The 25,933-nt window shown below is 31.5% G+C and overlaps 3 protein-coding genes across 3 annotated transcripts; 1 reads left to right on the top strand and 2 right to left on the bottom strand.

Moving 5' to 3' along the window:
- Nucleotides 8,262-10,662, top strand: LOC109325033 (protein ROOT INITIATION DEFECTIVE 3-like). The gene is made up of 2 exons (XM_019557177.1): nucleotides 8,262-8,727; nucleotides 9,686-10,662. Exons 1-2 carry the CDS (start codon nucleotides 8,298-8,300, stop codon nucleotides 10,591-10,593), a joined length of 1,338 nt encoding a protein of 445 aa, XP_019412722.1. The 5' UTR covers nucleotides 8,262-8,297; the 3' UTR covers nucleotides 10,594-10,662.
- LOC109363339 lies at nucleotides 14,181-17,994 on the bottom strand. The gene is made up of 2 exons (XM_019609573.1): nucleotides 17,820-17,994; nucleotides 14,181-16,221 (listed from the first exon to the last, which is right to left on the bottom strand). Exon 2 carries the CDS (start codon nucleotides 16,184-16,186, stop codon nucleotides 14,294-14,296), a length of 1,893 nt encoding a protein of 630 aa, XP_019465118.1. The 5' UTR covers nucleotides 16,187-16,221; nucleotides 17,820-17,994; the 3' UTR covers nucleotides 14,181-14,293.
- Nucleotides 18,786-24,158, bottom strand: LOC109363532 (mediator of RNA polymerase II transcription subunit 15a-like). The gene is made up of 12 exons (XM_019609797.1): nucleotides 24,127-24,158; nucleotides 23,901-24,012; nucleotides 23,536-23,635; nucleotides 22,500-22,549; nucleotides 22,077-22,151; nucleotides 21,548-21,974; nucleotides 21,280-21,434; nucleotides 21,036-21,186; nucleotides 20,448-20,596; nucleotides 19,665-19,862; nucleotides 19,490-19,578; nucleotides 18,786-19,119 (listed from the first exon to the last, which is right to left on the bottom strand). Exons 1-12 carry the CDS (start codon nucleotides 24,156-24,158, stop codon nucleotides 18,924-18,926), a joined length of 1,734 nt encoding a protein of 577 aa, XP_019465342.1. The 3' UTR covers nucleotides 18,786-18,923.

Below are 25,933 nucleotides of genomic sequence, written 5' to 3'. Positions count from 1 at the left end.
ACCTAATTATTAATTATATATATTTTGCATTTAAACATAGTTATACATTTATATATAAAAATTAGAGTAAATTACACTGACACCCCCTGAGTTTTAATGAAATTACACAAACCACCCCTCACTTTTCTAAACTTACACAAACTTCCCTTAGTTTTGTACTTTCATTACACTAACCACCCTTGTATAAGAAATAAGTGTAATATTTTAAACAAAAAATGTGATAAATGCAATTAAGTTAAACAAAACATGATATATTGTGTAGACAAGTCTAAATAATATACAAATTAATGTATCTTTATTTTACTCTAAAAATTATTAATTATATATAAAATTGATCGGTGTGACTGAATAGTTTAACCATTTAAACTGGTTAAACTTATTATGAGAACTTTTTCGGTTTGATGTCTAGTTCGATTTTCATAACATTTATTACAACAATTCATCTTGGATTAATAACTATTTTAATAGTAGGAGGGGAGTCACTTTCTCTAAGTTTTTCCATATTCTAGCCATCAATTTTAGGAAAATCCAATTATTTGAATTAGTGAGTAAACCTAAGATATGGAGTAAGTTTTTTTTTAACTTACTCTAAGAGTAAGTGGATCCCACTCTTTAATCATTTCTACCAAATTTGCAAAAAAAATTGAGCAATAAAATATAACCTAATTTTCATATATTTGATACACTCAAATTAAATTACACTAGTTACATTCGATCACATCCATTCATTTTTTCAAATCTAATAGACCATATGGGTGAAACTTAAAAGTTATTTAAAATTTCTCTTTTTCTCTTTTTCTCTCTCATCACCTCTTTCACTCACCCTTGTGGTCTGTTAAATTTAAAAAATAAACAGATGATATTGAGTGTAACTAATATAATTTAATTTGTATATAAGTAGATATATACATATGCGAAAGGGTCCACCTCGGTTGCTTTGACTGTATATAAATTGATTGATAAACAATGTTCCAACCCTACTCTCTTGAATCGGTGTAAGTCAAAGGGATAAAAATATATTTGTCTTTTGGTTTTCATGTGTATTTTCACTTCATTGTCCTCTCCATTACTGATGAGGAGTCTGGCTCTACTCTCTCATGTTTTAGATTAAGAGCTTAAGAGAAATTCGTTTACATCCAAGTTAATATACATGAGTGAAACTTAAAGTAATTAGTTACCTTTGGTACGTTAGATTTAAAAAAATGAATGAATGAGATTAAGTGTAACTTAATCTAGGGTAAAAGATATGATCTACCATTTGATTTAATTAATAGAAAAATATATATGTATCAGTAATATATAAGTATCATGTGTTGTCACTGTATTACCTATCATTCATTTTTAATTTTTATTGATTTTTCAAAAAAGTAATATATATGAAATATAAATCATATAACATGTATGTATAAATCTTTACAGAATGAATATTATATATATATATATATATAAAATTTATGTATAGATATTAGTTATTACACACTTTAATTAAATTTATTTTATACATAGATATTACATCTGCAGGTTTGGTATGGTTGGAACGGGAGTATGGTTGAGTAGCTTGCTTTTAGGGGTTGACTAAGATTATACTTGGACGCGCTGGTGGAGGTACCTGAAAAGGTTCTCTAAAGCTTAAGTCAGTATGAGTTTATGGAGAGTTAGTGAAGAATGAATGAAGGTGGAGTGGAGTAAATGCTAGTAATGAATGTTAGAGTTCATATGCTTATGAGTGTGAGTGAATATTTAAGATGCAAGAGAATATGAAAAGACGATACTTCCTCTAAGGGACACCCTCTATTTATAGTAAATTGCATGGCGATGTGTCACCTATTGTTAATTGTCATTTTGTGAATAAAAAATATAAGATTTTGGGGCACTTAGTGTGTAGTCATGATGCAAATTGTGTAGAACTTTCAGGAACTTAGTTAATTTTGGTTTGTTTAGGAACTTACATGTGTTTATGTCAATTGCAGAATAAGAAACAAGAAAAAGGAGAAGTTTGGGGCTTTTGAACACTGCATCTCTCGTCTGAGCCATAGCCTCGCCAAGTAGGAAGGATGTCCCTCACCCAAGCGAGGAGACTATCGCTCAAGCGACAAATGGAGATAAAAATGTTGAAATTCCTATATGTCCCTCGCCCAAGCGAGGGACTATCGCTCAAGCGACAATTGAAGAAAAAAAGGTCATCGCCTAAGCGAAAGCATCTCGCCCAAGCGAGGTGTTCATGTTGAACGTGGTTATTTCTCTCGCTCAAGAGAGAATTTCTAACTTGAGCGAGAGATCAGAAGTTTGGAACAAATATAGGCAGTTACGAAAATGAAAAGAGGTTATCCAACCATTTTCCAAGCCTTTTCCACACAAATCTAGAGAGAGAAATATTGGAGAGGAAGAGATAAGTCATGAGAATGACTTTATATCTATAATTTCTTGTAGTTTCTCATGATAAGAGCGTTGCAATGGCAAAGATGAGTGGCTAGTTCACTAGCGTTGGGATTGAAATGTAATCTTCTAACTTTTGTACTCTTGGATTCAATTCTTTAATGTATCCAGTTATTTGATTTTGGGAAGTTTATTTCGTGCTTAATGCTTGAATTTACTTTGCTATTGAATTCTTGATCTTAGATCCAAGTTTAACTGCGAAGTTGAACTTGATATTGAATCTGATTTATCTTCCTTGATACATCATTGCTCTAGGAATGGACAATGATGTATGAATTGCTTTTACATTAAACTTAAGGCTAGATAATTGGTTAAATAACCAAAGAATTGATATTTGAGTAATTATCTAAGGATTTTATACTCAAGGAATTGATATAAATTATTCGAAGAAAATGTGTATCAAAATTGTAACTTCACAAGTTATATGGAATTGAATCTAAGGATTGCAAATGGAAAGAACGATGAACTTCAATCCCAACTTATTTAATTTCATAGTTTAAATTCTACATTTTTGCAATTCTATTCAAAAACCAAACAAATATCCAAACTTTAAATTTGTAAATATATATACTCAATCTATTTCTTCAAGAATTAATATAAATCTATTATGCTCTCTGAGGATGATATCCCGATATTTACCGGATTTGTTACTAAAACAATACGGTTCAGTGGCCTTACCAAAAATTCCAACACCCATCGAGTGGTTGATGGTGACTTGGCAATACGCATGGTAGGAGCATAGCAGGTATGTCCCCACCGCATAGTAGGTTCGTATCTGATTATGTTTATCAAGGGGGCAAGTTGAAGTTTACAGGCGGCGTGGTAGAAACCAATTAGGAGAGCATTAAATGACACTTTGACGTGAGGTAATGTAAGCCTTCGAGCTGGACATGTCTGGCCCTACATGGGGCGTGGCAGAGCCCAATTGGGGGTTACATTAAAATAGGTGTGAATAACATTTATGATGCTTATGTGGGGATGACACGAGAGGCTGATTCATATCTATTGACACCTGGTTTAGTTGGGTAGGTCCCATCCTAGTCAGACAATATACCAGATTTGACTGGGATGGAACAGTAACCGTTGAAAAAATCTTATCAATCAAACAATTCTAGATTTGTAGTATTAAGTATGAATGTAACAATCCAATTTTGTTTGATTTCTAATATAATTTTAAGATTTGAACACAATAAGTGGTTCACTTCACTTCATGTTGTTTTCAATAATATAAACTGAATTGTACATAAATGATTGATTCATTGGCTCACCTATATTTTTTAAAACTATTGTATCTAGATATGAACATTCCACTACAGTGTATATCATTTGAGTTCGACTAGCAATTGACATTATTTTTTCCTTTTTTGTAATTGTATTGTATATCAAAATAAATCAATTCTAAAAACTTAATTATATTTATTAAAAGGAATATAATCTCTAGGTGTAAAAGTTAGGGATGACAAAAAAACCCGTACCCGCAGGTAAAACCAGTATGGGCACAGGTACGAGTCATAAAAGGGTACCCGCGGTTATTATAAACGGGTTTTTAAAAATAGTCGTAGTACATACGGGCGGGTACGAATACTATGGTATCCGTACCCGCGGGTACGCGTTATTTATATGATTAATATATTATATTTAATTAAAATAAAAAATACATTATTTTAACATTTATTATAATATATATATTTTTTCCTTTTACTTTGTTTACATATTTTATTGAGTTTGGTGGTGAAACACCCTACAAATATTATTACTTGTGTAGAAACACACATGTTTTACAAAGAAAATATATATTTTTTGTTAAAAAAATGAGAACAAAAAATCACACAAATGGAAACCACCAATAAATTTAGCATTTTAGTAAAATATTCAATCAAAAGGTACAAAAATAATTAAGTTTCATCTTATTTGAAACACAATAGAAGTAAAAATTTAAAAATTATTTATAATAGAGGAAACTCATGGGTACCCGTTCTACCCGCGGGTACTCACAAATACCCGCTCACGGTACTCATACGGGTACAGGCAGGTATGGGTATTACTCTTCTATTTTAAAACGGGTAGCGGGTAGCTACTACCCGTGCCCGTGGCCATCCTAGTAAAAGTTGCATATGAGAATATATTACTTAACAAACATATACTTAATTTTTTAATCATATGAAATGAATATTACTCAATCTATTATATGAGTAAGTGATTGTTGAATTTATATTATAGCTTGTTTCATAATTGAAAACCTAAACTTTTAAACAGACAACTTTGTTTATGCACATTTTAATAAATCAAATTAATGCTATCAAATTTAGATCGATTTGATTCATAGAGTTGAACTAAAAATTGGACCGATTGGTTTTTAAAAAAATCAGTTCAACACAATCAATCACATTTAATTTTTACATTTTGGATTATTCTGAATTGATTTTTTATTTTTAACTCAGTCATATTTTTTGGTACTACCAATGATATCTTCTCACCTTTTTGGGTAAGAAACTAATCCTTTCACGATTAATGACCCTTATACCAGACCACAGAAAAGGCAACGGGGCGGGTCGGGATTGGGTTTGCACATACCCAAACCCGAAACCTGAAATTCAAAACCCGAACCAGAACTCAACGGTGTTGAAAATACGATATCATCTCCGAACCCGAAAAAAACTCCAAAAATTATATGTACTAAGGGAAGTATGATATCATTTTCGTTTCATTTTTCTCTAGCATTTCTATTTTCTCTAATATTATTTCATTTATTTTATGTTTGAAGATCCAATAGTATATAAAATAAAATTAGAAATTAAAAACAATGGAGAAATGATAGAAATTTCAATTTTAAATTAAATTACATTACTCCGGAACGGATTCAGATTAAGGCCTTTGCTCTGCCAAACCCAAACCTAAAAATTAAACTCGGATAAAACCCGAAGACAAACTCAATCACATCAGATTTTCCCCATTAATTTCAAATTCAGTTCAGGCAGGTACCCACAAGTTCGATTTTCATTGTCATCTCTACCGGACCAACGCCTTTTTGTTTAATAAGTCATAATTTTAATATGATGGAAAACAAAAATAACAGGGTCACGATCTAATTAATGAGTTGCAGCAATTTGCAACAATCAAGGCTTCATGTTTGTCACTTAGATCCGTTGAATATAAAAGTGAAGTAGTAAACCGGAATTTTCTATATGGAATTCTAATTCTATCGGAATTGAAATTACTCACAATTGATAAATTTTAATTTGGTTTTCTTTTGGTATATTGGAATTAGAAGATAAAAAAAAGACACTGGCTAATACAAAAGTAACATCCATTTAAGATAAAATTCGCATTCCGGTGGAGATATGGTGTGAGTCAATCGAACCTATATTATAATTTTGATATTATTTATTAATTATTCATAATAATTATTCAGTTCAAGATTGATGGTAAATTATCATGGTAATAAATTATTGATTTATCTATATCTATACTATATAAAGCCAAAACTTGAAATAACTTCCCTCATGGTATAATTTTCATTTCCTATATTGCCATTAACATTATTTAATTTTTACAAAAAAACTATATAATCCTAAGCAACTACCACTAATACATTAATAAACCACATATCTCACCTTAAATTAAACATTATCATAATCACAAACAATATATAATATAAAGTACCCCCAACACAACAAATACATTTTAATTCAAATAATGAAATATATAAAAATTGAATATATAGTATCACACAATATTCGCTGACAGACACGAAGTTATAATATAAAGTATCACCAATAAAAAATACAATATAAAGTATACTCATTACCAAAAAAATATTCTAATTATCTACAATAAAATATATAAAATTTGAATAATTGATATCGTAAAAATATGAATTTGAGCTAGCAGACACGAAGTGTCTATCCCCACTAGTAATTTAATAATGTCAAATCTATATTCTATATTAGAAAATAGTCTCTATCTCACACGTTTATAATAATTGAATAGTGTATAATAGATAAATTATGGAATTTGTATAGTTATTATAGATAAAATATTAAAAAAGTCTAAAATTTAGTAAATGAGCACTGAATACATAGTAGTTTTTTTTATAAAAAATCATTGCACAAAGTAATAATTAATTATAATTATAAATGCATCATGATGATATTGTTTTGAGGAGAAATATAATTTAAAAATAAAAACGATCATATATTCCACGTTAAAAAAGTATTCATTAAATGTATACATATTTGTAATTTTAATTTCTTGTAATATTAACGGTCCTAATCAATAGGTATTATGATTCACGAAAAAAAGAGCATATTCACCAAAAAAAGGTTTTAATATCTCGTTTCGCAGACATAAACATTTGGTAAAATTATTCTCGGGGCCCTTTCTTTTTACTTAATTACCTCGTTTAATTGGGTCATATATTTTTTATTTTGTCAAATTGGTGCGTCAAGTTCATCTTTATAAACATTGTTGAACCTAATGTTAATAATTATTTTATAAAGCCATTAAAATTTAACATAACTTTCATCCTTCCAGTTTTTAGTTTTTATGATATTGGCCCTCAAATTTAGTTAATGTCAAAAAATAGAGACAAAAATATAGAGATATAAGAAATATAATGAAAGTCTATATCTGCCATATATATATTAAATAAATTGGATAAAACAATTATATTTTTAGTGTACTTTAAGAATGAAAATGTAATTTCAATAGAAATTAAAAGATATAAATATTATTATCTTTTAATTTTTGTATGAACTTTTCCCATCACTGTCATTTCCGATAATAGAGGACTCTCGCCTCTTTTAAAACAAGGCAACGTGTAACAAGAGTCTACGCAATTACAAATTCTTGTGTATGGCATATTATTTAAAACTTGCATATGAACGTTACAATATCACAGCCCCGAGAATCAGCTATAAAAAAACCTACCTCCATATGCTGCACCATTTATTCACTACAACTATCATTCAAACAAAAACACATTTTTCATTCCTCTCTCTAATCATGGATTCAAGAGAATAATTATCATAAATACTTCTAGAGAAATAATTAATAAAACATTGATAACATGTTAAAAAGTTTAATTATAATTAAAATTTAAATAATAACACAAAAAACATAAGTATTACGTTTTTATACAAAATTTTCTCATATAATTAGTTATATTGTCAACTGATCATCTATCATTTATATGAATGATAATCATTATTAACACTTCAATAAAATTAAGAGTAAAGTATACTGATATCCCTTTACTTTTAGTCAAACTACACAAATTACTCCTCACTATTCTACACTACACAAACTCTCTGATTTTTATGTTTTTATTACACTGATCATCCCTAAATGAGAAATAAATGTAGACAAATCCAAATAATATACAAACCAATGTATATTTATTATTTTTTGTTACAAAATACATCAAAATTCTAAAGAGATTTTATTTAAATTGCTCTTGTACTATATCATAACGAACCAAAAATAATAAAGATGTATTGACTTATATATTATTTGGATTTGTTTACGTAGATGTACAAAAATAAAAAATGATTTATATAATTTTACTAAAACTCTAAAAATATAAGGATAATTTATTCTAAAATTAATAATTATTACACATGAATGAAATGTAGAGATGTACAAAGAAAAAATGACACAAACAATACTCACGTATTAAAGTGATACACTTATTATCGTAGAGAGGATCATATCATATTCTTACCTGGACAGTATGAGTGACATTGATATAAAGTGAGTGAGTAAATAAGAGTGATGAATAAGTATTATGCGATATAATAGATGAGCTCATCCCTTATTGTATAACTAGTGAATGCTTTTCTCTTTCCTATCCAAAACTCAAAATGTCACCATTTCCTTCTTCCTTTGATGAATTTATCCTCACAAGCTCCCCCGACGGCCCTATCGTCGCCTATGAAGCTTCCACCGGCGCCACCTACACACGGTTCAGCGACAGTAGATCACCGCGCCGTGGCCTCACCATGGTTAACCAAGGACTCATTGCAGTATCTCATGTGTTTTCAGAAACTGGTGCAGGTTCAGTCCAAATCTACAATTGGCATATTTCAAATGTCTTCAACAACTTCCCTCTTCCTGAACCAGTTGCACCACTCGTTGCTACTTCTGATGGTGCTTTTCTCTTTGTGGGTGGTCTCTCTGGAACCATTCATTCTCTCTCAATCCCTTCTGGGAATCTCATCAATTCTCTTTCTCTTCACTCAAAACCTATCTCTACTCTTCATCTCAATGATGATGGCTCGCTTGTAATATCAGGTATAGTCACGTACAATACATATATATATATATATAGTTACATTGTAATTAATTTTTTAAATCTGCTAACAGACCAAATGAAAATAAACGAGTGATGAAAGAAAAAAATGAATCTTAGATGAACCTTTTAAGTTTTACCTATTTGATCCGTGGAATTTAAAAAAATCAATTACTGAGATTGAATGTAACTTAATTTTGATGTAAATGGATCTCTTCACATATATATATGATATCTGAAACCCGAGTCGAACATCAAATCGGAAGATGTCATGTATTAGCTTTAATTGGTTTAAACAGTTAAACTGTCCGATTGAACAAAATAATTTCATATATAAATATATAATAGATGAGAGATCCGTTTATACTCAAGTATAAGTTACATTGATTACATTTAATCTCAATCATCCATTTTCTTAAATCTAATGAAGTATAAGGGTTAGTGAAATAAATGATGAGAGAGAAAAATAAAAATCTTAAATAACTTTTAAGCCATTTGGTGAGTTAGATATAAGAAAATGGAATACTGACATAATTAGTGTAACTTAACCTAGATGTAAAATGATATTTCCTCATATATAAATACTAAGTTTTATATAATTAATGATTATGTATAATTATATTGACGTCCTCCATTTTCCATTGGACTCGTAAAATAGTGTTCCATTTTTTTATTTCTAAGTGAACTATTTATTTCCTGGATTATTCCAATTTAACTGGATTTGACATGGTCAAATCAGAATTTCCTACATTATTCAAGTTTAATTGGATCGGGTTTGACATTGGTTATACTGAAATTTCTCCGATTCAAAATGGTCTAACCTCATTCGGCTGCAAACCAACGATTTGATCGGTCCACCAGTTAGGATCTCACAACACTGAATATATATATATATATATATATATATATAATATAATGTTAGAGTCTTTGCTTTAATGGTTTATGGGTTTGTTTCTACAGGTAGTAATGATGGGGTGATAGTTATGATCCCAAGTTTTAAGCTTGTTGAGGAAGGATCTTATTCATTAGCTGAAGATGATTCAAGAGATTTTATATTGCACCAGTGGAAGGCACATTCTGATTCAATCACTGCTTTGAAATCTGGGGTAGGAGTTTGTAGATCTACATTGATCTCTTGCTCACTTGATTGCACATGCAAAATTTGGGATATGTCAAATGGAGTTCTGATACAAACAGTGGCATTCCCTTATGCCATTTTTGGGGTAGCAGTAGATTCAAGAGAGTCAAGATTTTATGCTGCTGGTGAAGATGGGTTGGTTTATATGGGTTCAATGAATAGAAAAATGATAGATAAAGGGTATGAATTGTTTACTAGTTCTAAATGTCATAATGGGTCAATTGTGTCTTTGGTTTTGGTAAATGAAGGTAAGGATTTGGTTTCTGCTTCAGAAGATGGTAGTGTTTGGAAATGGGATGTTATGAATGGAGAAGTTACTATGGTTCTTGGAAATAATAATGACAAGAGAAGCATGATTAGTGATATGATAGTGGCAAAAAGAGATAGAAATTATGGAGTTATAATGGAAAATGATGTTGTTGGAGGCAGTGAAATCAATGGCTTTAATTCTTCTTATTCTTCTTGTTTTTCTTCTTCTAGGCTATATGATGAAAAGGTAGTTACAAATCTCATGCAAATAACAGATTTTGGACAAGTGTTGGATGTGATAGTAGAGGACAAGAAAAAAGCTATTAACATGTTAGAATCTGCAATTGAGATGTATGAGAGGCTATTGAAACTTATCCTTAAAGAAGCTATGAGAGGTATTGGTGGTAGTAACGATGATGAAGATGCAGAAAAACAAGGAGACAAAGAGCAAGAGGAAGAAGAGAAAGAAAATGACAAGTAAGACAACTAGACAAGAAACATAGGTTTCCATTGGTAATGCATATGTACCTAATGTTTATAGGTATATATGACTGTGAAATATAAAAAAACATGGGTGTCTAATATTAATAAAGAAATTCTTCAATAAGCCCATTCTAAATAGTTTTTATAAGAGAATGAGCTATAGGTGATGGATGGATTTTCATAGGAATGATAACCGTACCATATTGAGAGTCCGACACTCTATATCAATCGACTAGCATTTATATTTTTTCTAATATATAATGTATCAGCTTCATATTATACTATTTAAGAAAAACAATTTAAATATAACAAATCTAATATATGAACTTAATAGATGATGAAAATATAACCAAGAGAGTGCATGAAAGATTAATAATATATTAATATAAAAAATGAAAGCAATGAAAATAAAAATGATGTGGAAGCTTATATTAGTTATTAATGAGAGATATTACAAAGAATGAATTTAGAATATAAAAATTATGTTATGATGGTGATTATTATTTGTTTTTCCTTTATTAATAGTAAGTATAGAAATATAGATATAGATATAAATAGATTATAGAAATTTATATAAGCATGAAATTAGAAGTTATAAAAGTTAAAATAGTGAAACATAAAATTCTCCATGAATAGTTATTTTATGTTCATTAGTATTAATATAGATAAACATGAAATTAGAAGTTATAAAACATAAAACAGACAAACATAAAATACTTCATGAGTAATTATTTTATGTTTTGTCTTTACCTATTAGTATAAATATAGATTAGTATAGATTAAGAAATTTATATAAACATGAAATTAGAAGTTATAAAAATTAAAATAGGGAAACATAAAATACTCCATCAGTAGTTATTTTATGTTTATTAGTATTAGTATAAATAAAATGAAATTATAAGTTATAATAGATAAAATAGGAAAACATAAAATATTTCATGTATAGTTATTTTATATTTTCTCTTTATCTATTAATATAGATATAAGTAGAATACAATAATTATATCGTTCATATAAATATATCAATCAAAATTTATTAAAACCATCATATATATTGGTTTTTATTTAAAATTACAAAATTTATATAAAAGTGTTTTAATTTTCACCAAATATTATTGCAGAAAATCAAATATATATACAATCATTATCTTACCAAGTGGCACATTATATTTTATTTTAATAAATGATTTAAATAAAATTATTTATCACATGCTTCTGAATTGGAATCATCCATTCTCTTTATTCTCTAGTATTACTAAGGAGAGAAAATCTTGTTTTTGTTTTACTTTTAAAGATAAAATAATAAAAATATCATATCATATTTATACATTTAGTTCAAAGTGAATTGGTACAAACTCATTTATATGGCCTCAATTGCCAACACTATCTAAAATGAGGTTTACAATGACAAACATGATCACAACTCACAACCATGCTTAATTAGATGAGAAACTTTTATGGAATAAGCCTCCAAAACAAGCCAATTGAAAATATGAATCAATCCCTACTTATTATTAAAAATCATATTTACACAAGTTTTTCATGTGTGAACATTGACACAATTGATTGTATTTTTTGAATCTTTATACACGAGTTCATGGTTTGAGTGGTTTAGTTAAACAAACAACCCAATTTTTTTAAAAAGAAAAAAACTATTTTCAAGTAACTTTTCAATCTGTGTTCAATTCAGTAGTTGCACTTTTGAATATCTTGTTATTAATTAAGACATTCAATTTCATATTAATTGTCAGAGTAAATTATAATGCAAGTGAAATTATATAAATTATCTCTCACTTTTTTATGTCTACATAAATCCTCTTATTTTTATACTTCTATTACACTAACCACCACAATATAAGAAATCAATGTAACCTTTTAAATACTTCCATTACACTACCCACCACAACATAAGAAATAATAAGTGTAATCTTTTAAACAAAAAAAATATGATAAATACAGTTAAGTTAAACAAAATATGATATATTGTGGATACAAGTCCAAATAATATACAAATCAATGTATCTTTATTATTTTTTGTTACAAAATGTATTAACAACTCTAAATAGATATTGTTTAAATCGCTCTTATACTATATCGTAATGAACCAAAACTAATAAAGAGGTATTGACTCATATATTATTTAGACTTCTCTCCATAATATACTATGTTTTGTTTAACTAAATTGTATTTATCACATTTTTTTTCCTCAAAAGATTATACTTATATTTTGTGCAGGGGTAGTCAGTGTAATGAATTTATAAAAATTAGAAAATTTGTATATGTATAAAAAAGTGAGGAATTATTTAATAATTTCACTAAAACTCAGGAGTATCAATATAATTTACTATCACTATAATTTAATATGAACTTAGACACAATAGAAAAACTATATAAGAAGAAAATAGCAGGGAGAGAACTATAGGAGAACCAAAAAAGTGAATGAATATTTTTTATTTCTATGCATAATGTAATTAGGAATTTAGGATGGATAACTTTTTTGCGAGTTTCAATTTCCTATCACTAATAGAAAAGTATATAAGAATAAAAAAAATAAGAATTGTACAATAGTGGGAAAAGCTAATTTTATTGTCTCAACTTTCTTATCTTCTTATCTTGATTTTGGTATGAATATAAAACCAACGCATGGTTTATGTTGTTCAATTAACCGCTCTATTCATTTTCTAAAACACAACTTTTAAATAAATTTCCACTTAACTTGAACTTGAAAATCTATGCTTATCGGTAAATTCAAACTAACATAAATTTTTATGCATGAATCCATCAATCAAATTTCAATAACAATATTTTTAAAGGAAGTTGAACTTGAGAATCTGTATATAATCCGTTAATACTTTTTTTTTGAATATTGGGTCAATCCAATTTTGAAAACATTATTTAAATTAATTCTACAGTTTGTCACCAATTCATCATTTGAATTTCTAAATGTCATCTTATTAGGGAATTCATATTTACATATTTTTTTATGTTTGTACTTAGGCAAAATTGACTATTTGAGTCTCTAAGGGGTTCTAACTTCTACCAAAGAGTTGAAATATTTATATGTATTACTATTATTTAACAATTAATGATGAATAATATTAGAAAAATGTGTTGATAATATAAAAATAGGACAATAAATTTTACATGAACGCTTATTACAAATGGTTTGGTATTTTGGTTGCATTTTCTTATAAGTACATTGACCACTTTATGCAAGATACTTCATTATGGAAGAATAGAAGACTAGGGAAAATTTGGAAATAATTTGGTTTGTTGTTACACGGTCTTTATGACATATGCAGAATGACATTATTTTCGAACGGGAACTATAACTTCATTAAACTTTTGGGTTCGATTTAGGTGAGATTGTGGAAATAACCATTTGCTAATATTAATCACGGTACTTATGACTTTACCAAATGGTATATAAATCCTATTGCATATTTGGAAGGACGATAATTTGTATATAATTGTGATTATCACATTGTGTATATGGGTTAACATTCCTTATGCCGACTTATAAAAAAATAAAAAATAAATACGAATATAAGTTGACAGCTTAAAAAACTCTTAGATTATCAATATATAAACTACGTTTTCTTTGATTAATATCCACCAAGGATTCTTACATGATCAACATAGTCATTCCAAGTACTAAAGAAAACAAGCAACATTCCCTTTTGTTAATAGACATAGAATTACAGAGGAGTAGGGGTAACAAGCTGCCTAGGAACACTGAACATGTCCTTCCCAGCAAAAGGAGTTGTCCACTCCCTCAAACCAGCATATGATGAAGATTCCTTAGCCATCCCACCATTTTGTAATCTGCTCTTGCATGGAGAACTGTTTCTCAAAAATGATGAGATCCCTAACCACAATCCACCTGATTTCGGGTACGTATCAAATGTCCAATCTATATTGGTGTAGTCGATTTCTGGCATCAAGCTGCCGTTGTTCCAATCAACATGTGAATGTGAGCTGAATGTTCTGTCTGATGCATTATGATGACCAGAAAAAAGTCCAAGGGATGGTGGAAATGTAAGTGCTGGCGAAGATGCACTCGCACTCCATGAACCCTGATGCTGAGGACCGATTGTAGGCGAAGGCAATGGTGATGGTGCATGCATTGGCTTATAGAAACCTCCCACCCTGGCTGATAAGTTGTTGATTGGCCCGAAGACATCGGAATATTCGTTATAAGGAGCTTGACAAAATTGCTCTATATGTTGTGTACCTGCACTTCCTGTGTCATGATATTGTAGTAACCTCCCATTTGATCTTGCATTTTCAGCATTTGGAATATTGTTTACATAGCACCCTTCTGTCCCTGAAGGTGAGACATTTCTAGAAGAAATCGAATTTTGCTTGCCATTTGTGAACTTTGGATGCTGCATCATGACTACTGGCTCCCTTCCAAATCCTTGTTGAATCATTCTCCCTTCATTCCAATGGGCACTAGGCTTGGCATCTATTTTAGCAAAGGAAGACGGTGCTTGCATCGATGGTGCCATCATCAACATAGTAGAAGGGCTTGATCCAGTAACACCCCATCTTTTTTCGGTTGGTTCATTTGGATGATTCAAGTGTAGAGACTGTAAATTCTTGCTTTCAGGATCTGGGAGCATAGAAGCACCACTATTACCTACTTTGGAATAGTAGTAGTCATATTCATTCCCTCTCTGTTGCATTGAAACTGAAGCTGTTGGTAACCCTTGTGATCTCACCAAGCTATTATTTTGAGCAGAATCTTCTAATTTTGGTTGGATCACAGGAGACTCCTGCTTTGGCGATTTTAAGGTATTTTCGGCTCTCTGAATATCACCTTCACAGGCAACAACCACTCTTTCAACCTCTTGCTTTGAAAAATTGTACCTCACCTCCATAGCAGATATCTGAGAAAGCTCTTCACTTATGTCAATTTTCAAATTACCTTCACTTAGAAGATTGGTAGCAGTATTCTTGGTATATGATTCGTCTTCGCTTTCTTCGAAGAGCCAGGATACTGATTCCTCCAATTTGCCATCATTTAACATCAATGCCAATGTTGCTCGCTCAGAAGAGAAACCCATCGCCACTAACTGCTGCGAAAGTGCTTCAAGCTTCCTTGACATTAGATAGCCACTGCAACGGTCGTGCAACTCCTGAGCTCTCCTTTCTCTCTGCCTCTGGTGCTTTTTCTCATTCTTCAGCCGGATCTTCCCCCTTCTCTCATTATCACAACCGGGTATAGAATCCGGCCGCATAGAAGAGTTTGCTACTTTCTCTTTATGGTCTTCTGATTCACCAGAGCAGCTTCCATTGTTAGAAAATGAATCACACTCGGACACCGTTCCTTGAGGACTACTAGAATGATAATCTGTATCATCTATTTTTAGGAAATGGCTGTTTTCATGAAGTGGAGCTGAATAAGCAACTAATGATGTTTCTAAGGTATGAAATGTTCCAGAGATGGGATTGTACGCAGTGGTAGGAATGCCACTCCCGTGATTAGTAGTCACGGAAGTCTTTGGAGAACACTTCTGTTGGTCCTTCCTGGCCCTTGCAGAGGCTTTCTCCTTGGACTTGGATTTTGATTTCATTGATGGAGACATTATATTCTGTTTTCAAATTAGTTGCCTTATTTGTGCTGCATATATAAGAACAAAAAATAAAATACAATCATTCTTTACTTCTTTATATGTACTAACAACCAAGCCTTAGCCCTCTAGATCAGTTTGGTTACATGGACCAAACGATGTCACAGTGACTATCATTTTATATGTACTAAAACACGACAAAATAACTGAATACCCGAATCATGTGCAGACATTTTACATCAATTAAAAAACAAGGTGTCAAAGGCATATAATTCAATAACACAGCTAGAAATTATCACCACATGATAAAATGGCCTTCCTATACCAACAAGGCGTTGGTCTAGTAGTGTAAGGCACTGCTAGATCTCCAGAAAGACCAAAAGGTCAAGAGTTCAATTCCTGTAAACGACACTTGTTGGGAGGAACAACTACATGCCCCGAAAATGATTGGTTCCTTACTCATAGGGTGAGGGGATACCATTAATAGTACAAAAATGATCTTCCTAAAAAACTCTGGTCCCCACATGTCAATTAACAATGCATGGAATAAGTTCACTAATAAATAGCCTAGATAACACACTTTACACTTTTGCCTTCCCATTTTGCAACAACAAACCTACATTCATATCCAATTTTTCTACCAGTATAAATATCAAGGCAATTATAACCCCGCAGCAATTGTTATCTGAAGTTAAAAAATCTGTTGCTTCTAACATTGGTTGCACCAAGTTAACATGCATAAATTTCCTAAATTAGCAAAGGAAACGGATGCAGTTGCAATGCATTTGGTCTCGAAACTAATCAAATGAATGAATAATTGAAAATTTTAACTATCCTACTCCTAAGGACCCTATAAAAAACCTGATAGACATCATATGCAAAAATTTCCTATGGACACATCCTTTTGACAAAAAAGAAAATTAAGTTTTTTCATGACAATTAAGATATAATAAGTTAACCATGGATATATAGTTTTAAAATGAAAAAACCAAAGAACCTTTGACAACCAAAAGCATGGGAATTTGACACCATGATAAATATTGAATATATGATATCACTAATGAGATCTGATATATAGGTAGGCCATAAATCACAACAATCCCCATAATTAAGGTCCCCATCCATTTCTATTTGTCCTCTATTTTATAAATGGAAACTCACCAACAAAATTTTAAAATAAAATAAAACATGTTCTTCAGGAGGTGAAGTAACTGGATCCATTTCTAAGGCCCCTATTTCACCAGCTTGAATGCAATGATGATAAAACACAAAGTTAAGCCAAATATTAATCAAAATCAATCAATTAGAAGAAAAAAGAAAACGTGAAATTTTCAATGCAAACTTTAAAAGCAATTCAAAACATATAAGACATCATCAAAATGAGGTACACACACTCATCATCCAGTTTCTACCCCACAAAAGAGTAAAAAAGAAACATCACTCTCAAAACCCACCAAGATATCATCCTAAAAATTCAATTTTTAATCTCAACACATCAAACCAAACCACCAAAACAAAAACAGACTCAGATCAGACCAAAAAAATAAAGAAAATAGAATCCCATGAAAATGGAATTTCAAAAAAAAAAAAAGCAACCCACATGCATGCATTGATGCAGCAACAGAAAAAATGGATAAGAGAAACCTACCTATGAACCACAACAGAGCCTGTGAAGAATGAATGGCGTTTATGCGTTGTTTGTTCCTCCTTGTTCTTTCTTTCTTTCTTCCTTCTTTTTCTGTCATTGTCTTTTTCTGCATTCTAATAATATAAAGTAGTTTCCCTTTTTTCCTCTTCTATTCCCTCCACGTGGCACTTTCCCTGGATCTTGGTCCTAGGTTTGGTAAAAAGTACTTATGATAGAGATAGGGTTGAATAAAATAATAACTATAACTATTTATAAAAAGATGTTTTGCCTTTAAAGAGACATGGGTTTTCAATGCTTTGGATTACATGACTTACATCTAACGTCAAAAAATATGTTTTTAAAGACTTATGTTTCCTTTTTAATGACACTCTAACCTTAAACTATCTGTTATGTCGGTAATGTCAAAAGAAGCATGGGTACACAGGAATATAATTTTCCTTGCATGTTGACATGTCAACAATACCATTCAACCAAAAACTGTGTATGTACCATATACATTGTCCCTTGTAAATGCTGTCACATGTTTTGCTATGAACTTCTTTCCCCTCTGAAAAGAAGCAATGAAGATGTCTTACCAGCAGCCCACGGTAAGACAGAGAATGCAAGCGTTCTCTAGAATGATTAGGCATAAAGCGTCTGAAGGTGACTTTTTAAGTTTGCCGTTAAATCACAAGGCTCAAGATGATACTTGTCCAGTTGATATTGATTTGGGAAAATTGCAGTCACCAAAAAATTTCCGCTTGCAAATAACCACCCAAATTTTCAATTTGTCAAAATTTGTCCATAACATTATATAAGACTCTGCAATTAAGATCAATTTAAATTTTACTATAATTCAATCTTTATTAACTAAAATTCAAAGATTGAGTTTCAGTGCCTCTCACGATTTCCACCATCGTCGACCATCAACATAATCGCACAATTTTAGATTATTTGTCCACGGTCTAACACAATATTCACCTTTTATTATATAGTTACCTTTATCAATAATGCCAACTTAGTTGGCCATATCATATCTTCTGTCCATAAACTTCTATATCTTTAACATATAGCATTATCTCATATGAAAACTAATATGACTAAATTACATTGTCAGAAATTTCTTTAACATATCTCCCACCCTCCATATTTTGAGCTAAAAGTTCCTCCACCATTGTGTTGTGCATACTCAAGGATTGCTTCTCTGGCACATTGTTCCCATGAAATTGCTATATCTCCAAGTGACCACGGTTGTTTCATGTTTTGGAGAGAAAATCTCAGCTTTGCTTTTGCTGTCATCCATAGATCTTCAAGATCCTCGCTGTAAGTACTTGAAGAAAACAAGAATCAGAAGAGTAGTTACATAAAAGCACCAAAAGGGATATTTGAAAAGATAGAACATAACAAATAATCCATCTATGAAGTATATCTGCTCAAGTCAGAGAGGGAGCCTTGCCGAACAAGTTATCCAGAATTATCGGCTAATCCCTATTGAACTTCTAAGATGAAAATCAATTTATGTAAAAAAATATCAAAAGTACTAAACATGTGTGTAGGATCAACATCAACCAGTTATCATTCTTATGAAACTTTATATCTTACACTTAATGTCATTTCCAGCTAATAACATAATTCAGGATAAATGGATGAATGCTTAAAAGTGTAGAAATAGAAGACTGTGAATTTCTAACCTGGCTTCCAATGGCATTTTGTCTAAAATAACAGGTGATGAAAATGGATAACTTGTGGGAACAAGCAACCATAGAGGTTTGATTATTGACTGCATGACCAATATATACATAGTCAATGAAACTAAAGCAAAAAAGGCAATATGTGTAGTTGAAAAAAGAACATAAAATAACTCACCCTTTTATCAGTATAATGAGATATTAGGTTCAGATTGACTGTTACTGCACTGAAAAGGAATTTAACAACTAATCCATCACCAGACTCAGCAGCTCCTGCAACTGCACTCTGAATGCTATCTTTTCCTCCAATAACTACCTCAATGTCTATCAATTGCTTGTTTATCTCCTTTATTTCTTCTAGAAGAGTATGGTTTTCCTGATACAGTTATCATCGGTTTTACAAAGGAGGCTATTTCCATAAAGCAGAAGTCATGCATACTAGAAAACTGAAATACTGTATTATGCAGTTCTGAATCAGGAACTAGTTAGATGTGAAGAAGACAGAGATAATGATTTAGTTCAAACAACAATTACATAACATGTGCTGACACTTCTAACGATACTGGATCGAAGTGTGACACTGAAACAATAAAATTATTCGAAGTGATAAGAAAGCAAAATCCATTCTAGCATAAAAAACATAAGAGGAAGCTTTTTAAGGACAGGAAAATCTAATGTGTAAGAAATAGTGGGACCTGACACCACTCAAAGTCCAAATTGAAAGCCCTCAAAATATCTGTTACTGACACCTCATTCTAAAGACATTTGCTTTACACCTGATAGAAGTAAAATGTCCGATCTTATCCAACTATATATTTATATTGAATAACTAAAACAATGATGAAATTAACTACCAACTGAAGTAACAATAATACATAATTGCAAATTTCACTGGATAAAATAGTCTTATATTCTATAGTAGATTGCATTTTTTAAAACAGATTAGAAAGAAGATAATTACCACAATCCTAGGCCGTTTTGCTTGAGGCGTGACTGAATTCAAATCAGGTTCCTTAGCATCAGTCAACCGGTTGAAACTGTCAAGTGTACTAGCATAGATTTTAGAAGTATCCAAGGTCATTGCATTAATGCTGCGAGACACTTTCATTCCTGTTGGAAAATAGTCAATGCAAGTCAAATATCTTGCCTGTGAACATGCATTAATATCTTGTGCCAAGGATTGTGTCAGTTAAAATCTTGGCTTAAATACACTTTTCGTCCCTCAACTTTTGCTCATGTGCAACCATCATCTCCGGACTTTTTAGGGTGGTTTTGGTCCTCAAAATTTTCCAGTTATGCAACTTTAGTCCCTTCCTTAAGTTTCTGTGCAAAAACATAATGGATAAAGTCTTGGTGGTTCGTGTCCAGAATAGCCACGTCACTGCCTTTAATATTTTTTGGATGAGACATTGATTGAACGACTAGCATTGCATAACCAAAAGAGTTGAGAACCCACCCGGAAAAAGACAAGGGACGAGCTTCGCACAGGAGCAAAAGTTGAGAGACGAATAATGCATTTAAACCTACAATCTGTGATGGTCCGACCTACCTTGTGGGATAAGGCTTGGTTCTGATTGTTTTTGTACCCTCTTGGGGGATCCATCTAACAAAATTGACGCTGGTATGGCATCATTCAAATAAACAATCTCTCTAATTTCACCAATTGAAGCACTCAGCATTTCGGGTGACATGGAGGTCAACTGAAAGTAATCAAAATTAAAAATTTAGGCTAAAAAAGATGAGCCAACAAACAAACATAAAGAGATGAAGCACATGGTAAGTTTTAGGCCAACCACTTTAACCAGGCGCTGCATTGCAGCGCTTGGCTCATCAGAAGCAACTGTAGGTTTATGAGAATCTGGAATCACCGGAGTGTTGATGCTGACCCCAAATCCTTCAGTTGCTTTTAGTGCATTATGCGGTTGCTGTTGTACAGCATTGCCAGGGCCTGAGATTCACAAATTGTAAAAATGTGTTTGCTAGTGTCCCATGGCATAGAGAACATAGAAAAAGTAGTTTAAGAATGTACGAGTGAATTAATGAGTTTCATAGAAAGTATACCTTTTGTGATAGACATTTGCTTTGCTTTTGGTTGTGAGTTGCTACATTGGTTTGCCACTTGCTGCTCTTGCAAAGGCATCTTTTTTGGCTGAGAAATTTGCCTTTTCGAATGATAATTCTGTGGTCTCAATACTTGTGGTGATAGATTCCTTTCAAATATTTCTTCTTGAGAAGTGATGGAATGTGGTGGGACAAACTGTTGTCCAGATTGCAAGTCATCTGAATCTTGTCCTTGATTATGTGAAGAAACATTTATTCGTTGCATAATATATTCTATCCACTTTTCTGCGTTTTCTAGTTTCTCCTTGAATTCGGTGTTAATCTGACTTTTATTGACTTCTAAGATTGCAAAAATGTTTTCTATTATTTTCTTAATGTGTTTGCAGTTCTCCAAATCATTTGCCTTTGGTTTTTGAGAAGACTCAACCTGAAGAAATTTAATATAAACAGAAAACATTAATGTAACTAGAAAGACAATGTGCAAAATCAGAGTTTTTTAGAATCATAATTTGCTTGAAGGATCGTCCACCTTTTGAAGTCTGCTACTGATATGTCGATAAAGCGCATTGAATTTTGTGAAATACATGCTTTTTAATTTTTGAACCTGCAATAAGGAAGTATCAAAACCTTTTCAGTTGAAAGCCTCAGGTCTGGTTATGACCCTTTAAAAGAATGGGTATATTGCTACTGATTGTTAAACTTTTGAGAATCAATGAACACAAAAACAAAAATAGTACACATCAAAACTAAACATACACAAACAAATAAAAAAGTAACATAAGATATAATTTTAGAGTCTAAAAGGAGAAAAAGAGAAGTTCATGTGCAACCAATGAACACAACTTAGTAAAATTTCACAATTCATGTATACAATATGAAGCCACATTTGAAAGATAGGAAAAGGTAAAAACATCAATAAAATAAAGTGAAAGGAACAAATTTTACTGATTACCTTTTCATAAATCTGCTCCTGCCAGTCTATATTTGCTGCTTTTCCAGCTCCTAGAAATAGAATAGATAAACATAAATGTTCAGTTAAGTCAAAAAATAAGACAAGGGTGTGTGTGGGAACTGAATGATAAAAAAATACAGCTTCTAGTCTAAAATCTAATGATTGATCTACCAAAGTTTAAGCATCAATCTTATTGAAAAGTGGTCTTTCTCTTTAGAAATAGAAGCATCAAAGAAGAGTAGATTATAAGTTGAACCTCTATTACTTTAAAATTTATCTGTGGCAATAGATAGAATCCTTGTTCAGATGAATGAATATATTTTCCCTACTAGTGAAACATATTGCAATGAACTGATTGATGAAAAAAGAGAATAAAAAATTGAAAGAGTACTTGGGTGAGTTAGCCCATGAGAAAGCACAATACTTGTATTGTATTAATTCCACAATCCCTGATGCATTTTCCAGGATGATTCTGGTTGTTATTTTTTTTATTAATTCCCCTCTTCTTTTTCCTTGGTTACCTAATCTTCTGGCATGACATCGAAACTAGTGCAATTTGAGGCTATCCTGACATTTGATTGCTTAAGTGTGGATATGTTGTCTAGTATTTGGTGTCCTCACCTCCAGTGTACTACAACCTACATACTTATGACCTTATGGCCACCTATTGCCCAATTATACTGAAATTGTTTCCTACCAGAACCAGGCTCATCCGAGTTCCGATCGTCAACCTGATTTTAAACCAATATAGGTTTTTTCAGATATATTTTTTATTTCAGACCTGTGTGTACTGTCCAAATTGCATTAATGTGACTCATGGTTATTGCACCTAATAACACTTTTTAAGTAAAATGTGGAAGCTTAGTTATGAAATTCGGGGGGGAGATTTCTTTATATGAACTCCTAATAAACAAAAAAATAACCTTATATAAAAGAACTAGGAAACACATAATGCTGACTATTATAAAAGTTTCCCTGTAATCATTTTTCAAAGGATGTTTAGCTAATATCAGTACTAAAGAAGAGAGGAACTTACCAGAGGCAGAAGAGGTTGGGACCAAAGGTTTGGATTCAGCTTCCTGAGGTATTAAATATAATGCCTTTACCTTCGCTGATATCTTCGCAATATAGTCAGCCTGCAAATAGATGGTGGCCCAATGCATCAAGTACAAAAACAAAACTATGCTACAATTTTTGCTGTTTTCAGTAATCTAGTGCAAAGTCATTTGCTTAGTTTAGATAAGGCCAAAACAAAATCACCTAAAAGACAATATGAAATCATCTATTTGAAAGCTAATTCTTTGAATATGGGATAAGCAAAGTCTTTGATTATAAAAATCTACAAGGACAAAGTGTTTCACAAGAAACCAATAATATCACACACAATCTGATATTAGATACCTCATCTTTAGCAGAAGCATACACTTTCTCCTCAAATCTTTCTATGCACTTACTAAGTCCAGATAAATTTTGTCCCAAAATGGGACAACCTTTCTGGACTATCAAATTCATCCTGCACAAATTAATATTTCATGTAAATAGATGATAAATAGAGGGGGAGCTTGGCACAACAGTAAGATTGTTGCTTAGTGATCATGAAGTCACGGGTACAAATCCTGGAAACAACCTCTCCGCTTGTGGAGGTAAGGCTCTGTACATTTGCACTCCCCATACCCCACTAAGTAGGAGCCTCGTTCATTGGGCAGCCATTTTTTTATATAAATAGATGATGAACCATGCCATCTTGGAGAACTTAATAATAGTTATAAATATTATATGAGTAGGAGTTTTTACAAGGTAAAATCAAGTCAAGCATTAGAAGCTGCACTAATATCAATGGCAAACATAATTAAGCTGTCAAAATGCTCAACCAGGCGCATCCTTGCATGCCTTGTGATAAAAGAAGAATACAATTACTAAAACTCATACATATAAGAAAACAGTTCTTCAGAAAAGTCCAATTGTAAATCTTGGGATACTTGCACTATACTCAAATCCACTAGTGTATTGCAAAAACAGAACATGTTCACAAGGCAATGTACTTATATCTTCTCCCAAGCCCTTGACATTTGAAACATCATACATAAAAGAGGGAAAACAATTTAAGTAAAATTTGGCCTATTCCAAAGCAGCAAACCCAACTCACAGACAGATGTTTACTTGACTACTAAGTAACAACATTGCCTTCGAAGCGCATGGTGCAAATGTCTCTTTTCACCAGTAACAGATAATGTATCCCAGCAGAAGGTTAGCAACTGCGAGTTTATTTAACAAACGCCGATGACTTGAACTTTTTATACATAATTGAACTTGTAAATGTCCTAATACTATGAAGTGGAAGGAGTTGAATACTAACTCCATAGATCAGAAGGAGGTTCAGTTTCTGCTGTTAACAAAAGCATCACATATGCTATGCACTTATGTGACATTTTTCTTATTATTTGTCATATTAGCTTAAGGTTTTGGTGCATACTGTCAGAATATCATTATAATTCAAGTAACCACATCAAGCCAATTATGAAAGCAGGTACATAGCTTCACAAATAAGGAAAGAAAGAATCAAAACTAGAGTTGGAATAAAAACAATTATCATGTTACCAAAAAACACCACAACCGTGATACTTGAATAATTGAGCATTGTTAATGCTGAACTTGAGAACAAAAATATTTCAACAGTTCAATATATGCTAAACACATTCTGTTAAGACAACATGAAGCATAGATTCTAACAATAATTGTGTACATGTATGATTCTTACATTTTCTTCACAATTGATTTTCGAAACTCTTCCGATTTCCACCTACCGGTGTCCATGTTAGCTTCTTGTTTAACATGATTACTTTTGCCTGCCTCCATCCTGTATGCAGAAGCATTCATTTTCTCCATCAAATAAGCCATAAAATTAGTGAGAAGATAAAAATTGAGAGCAACTTATGGCATGAATCTCTAATGTTTCCTACAACTTAATCCAATTTAACACTATCCTCATCCCAAAATTATCTTAATTCTTGTATATCTATCAATTTTGCAATATTACACAAGTTCATATATTAGGTGATAGTTCAATATTCAAATCCCTTCCTTATAGTTCACTTTCCATGCGATCAACTATTAACAAAATCGGAACAACAACATTGATATCTACATTAATTAAGGTAAAAACATGACTCGAAATTCATCACACATAAAAACATAATTAGATTCTACAAACAATAAGATTAATCGTAACTTTTAACATCGTTAAGACAATATGTGAATGAGCAAGATAACACAACTAGAGTGCAAAATTGAGAAGTTAAACAATGAAATTTCCAAACCTTGAAATGGAGGAAGTGATGGAATTGTGAAATGAGAGTGATTGGGGTTGAATTGAAAATAAAATAAGTATTGAGTTTAATTTATAGTGAGAGTGTTAGTGAATAATGTGTCACGTT

This window comes from Lupinus angustifolius, chromosome LG13, assembly GCF_001865875.1.
Source record: "Lupinus angustifolius cultivar Tanjil chromosome LG13, LupAngTanjil_v1.0, whole genome shotgun sequence".
NCBI lineage: Eukaryota > Viridiplantae > Streptophyta > Magnoliopsida > Fabales > Fabaceae > Lupinus > Lupinus angustifolius.
This window is presented reverse-complemented; position numbering and strand designations above follow the sequence as displayed.

Coding starts and splice junctions, on each gene's coding strand:
- LOC109363339 (XM_019609573.1), bottom strand. CDS start 16,186: ATGTCTCCATCAATGAAATCAAAATCCAAGTCCAAGGAGAAAGCCTCT.
- LOC109325033 (XM_019557177.1), top strand. CDS start 8,298: ATGTCACCATTTCCTTCTTCCTTTGATGAATTTATCCTCACAAGCTCC. Junction 8,728..9,685: donor TGGCTCGCTTGTAATATCAG/GTATAGTCACGT, acceptor TTGTTTCTACAG/GTAGTAATGATGGGGTGATA.
- LOC109363532 (XM_019609797.1), bottom strand. CDS start 24,158: ATGTACAGAGCCTTACCTCCACAAGCGGAGAG. Junction 19,863..20,447: donor CAAAACGGCCTAGGATTGTG/GTAATTATCTTC, acceptor TAACTGTATCAG/GAAAACCATACTCTTCTAGA. Junction 19,579..19,664: donor CTCATTATACTGATAAAAGG/GTGAGTTATTTT, acceptor TTGGTCATGCAG/TCAATAATCAAACCTCTATG.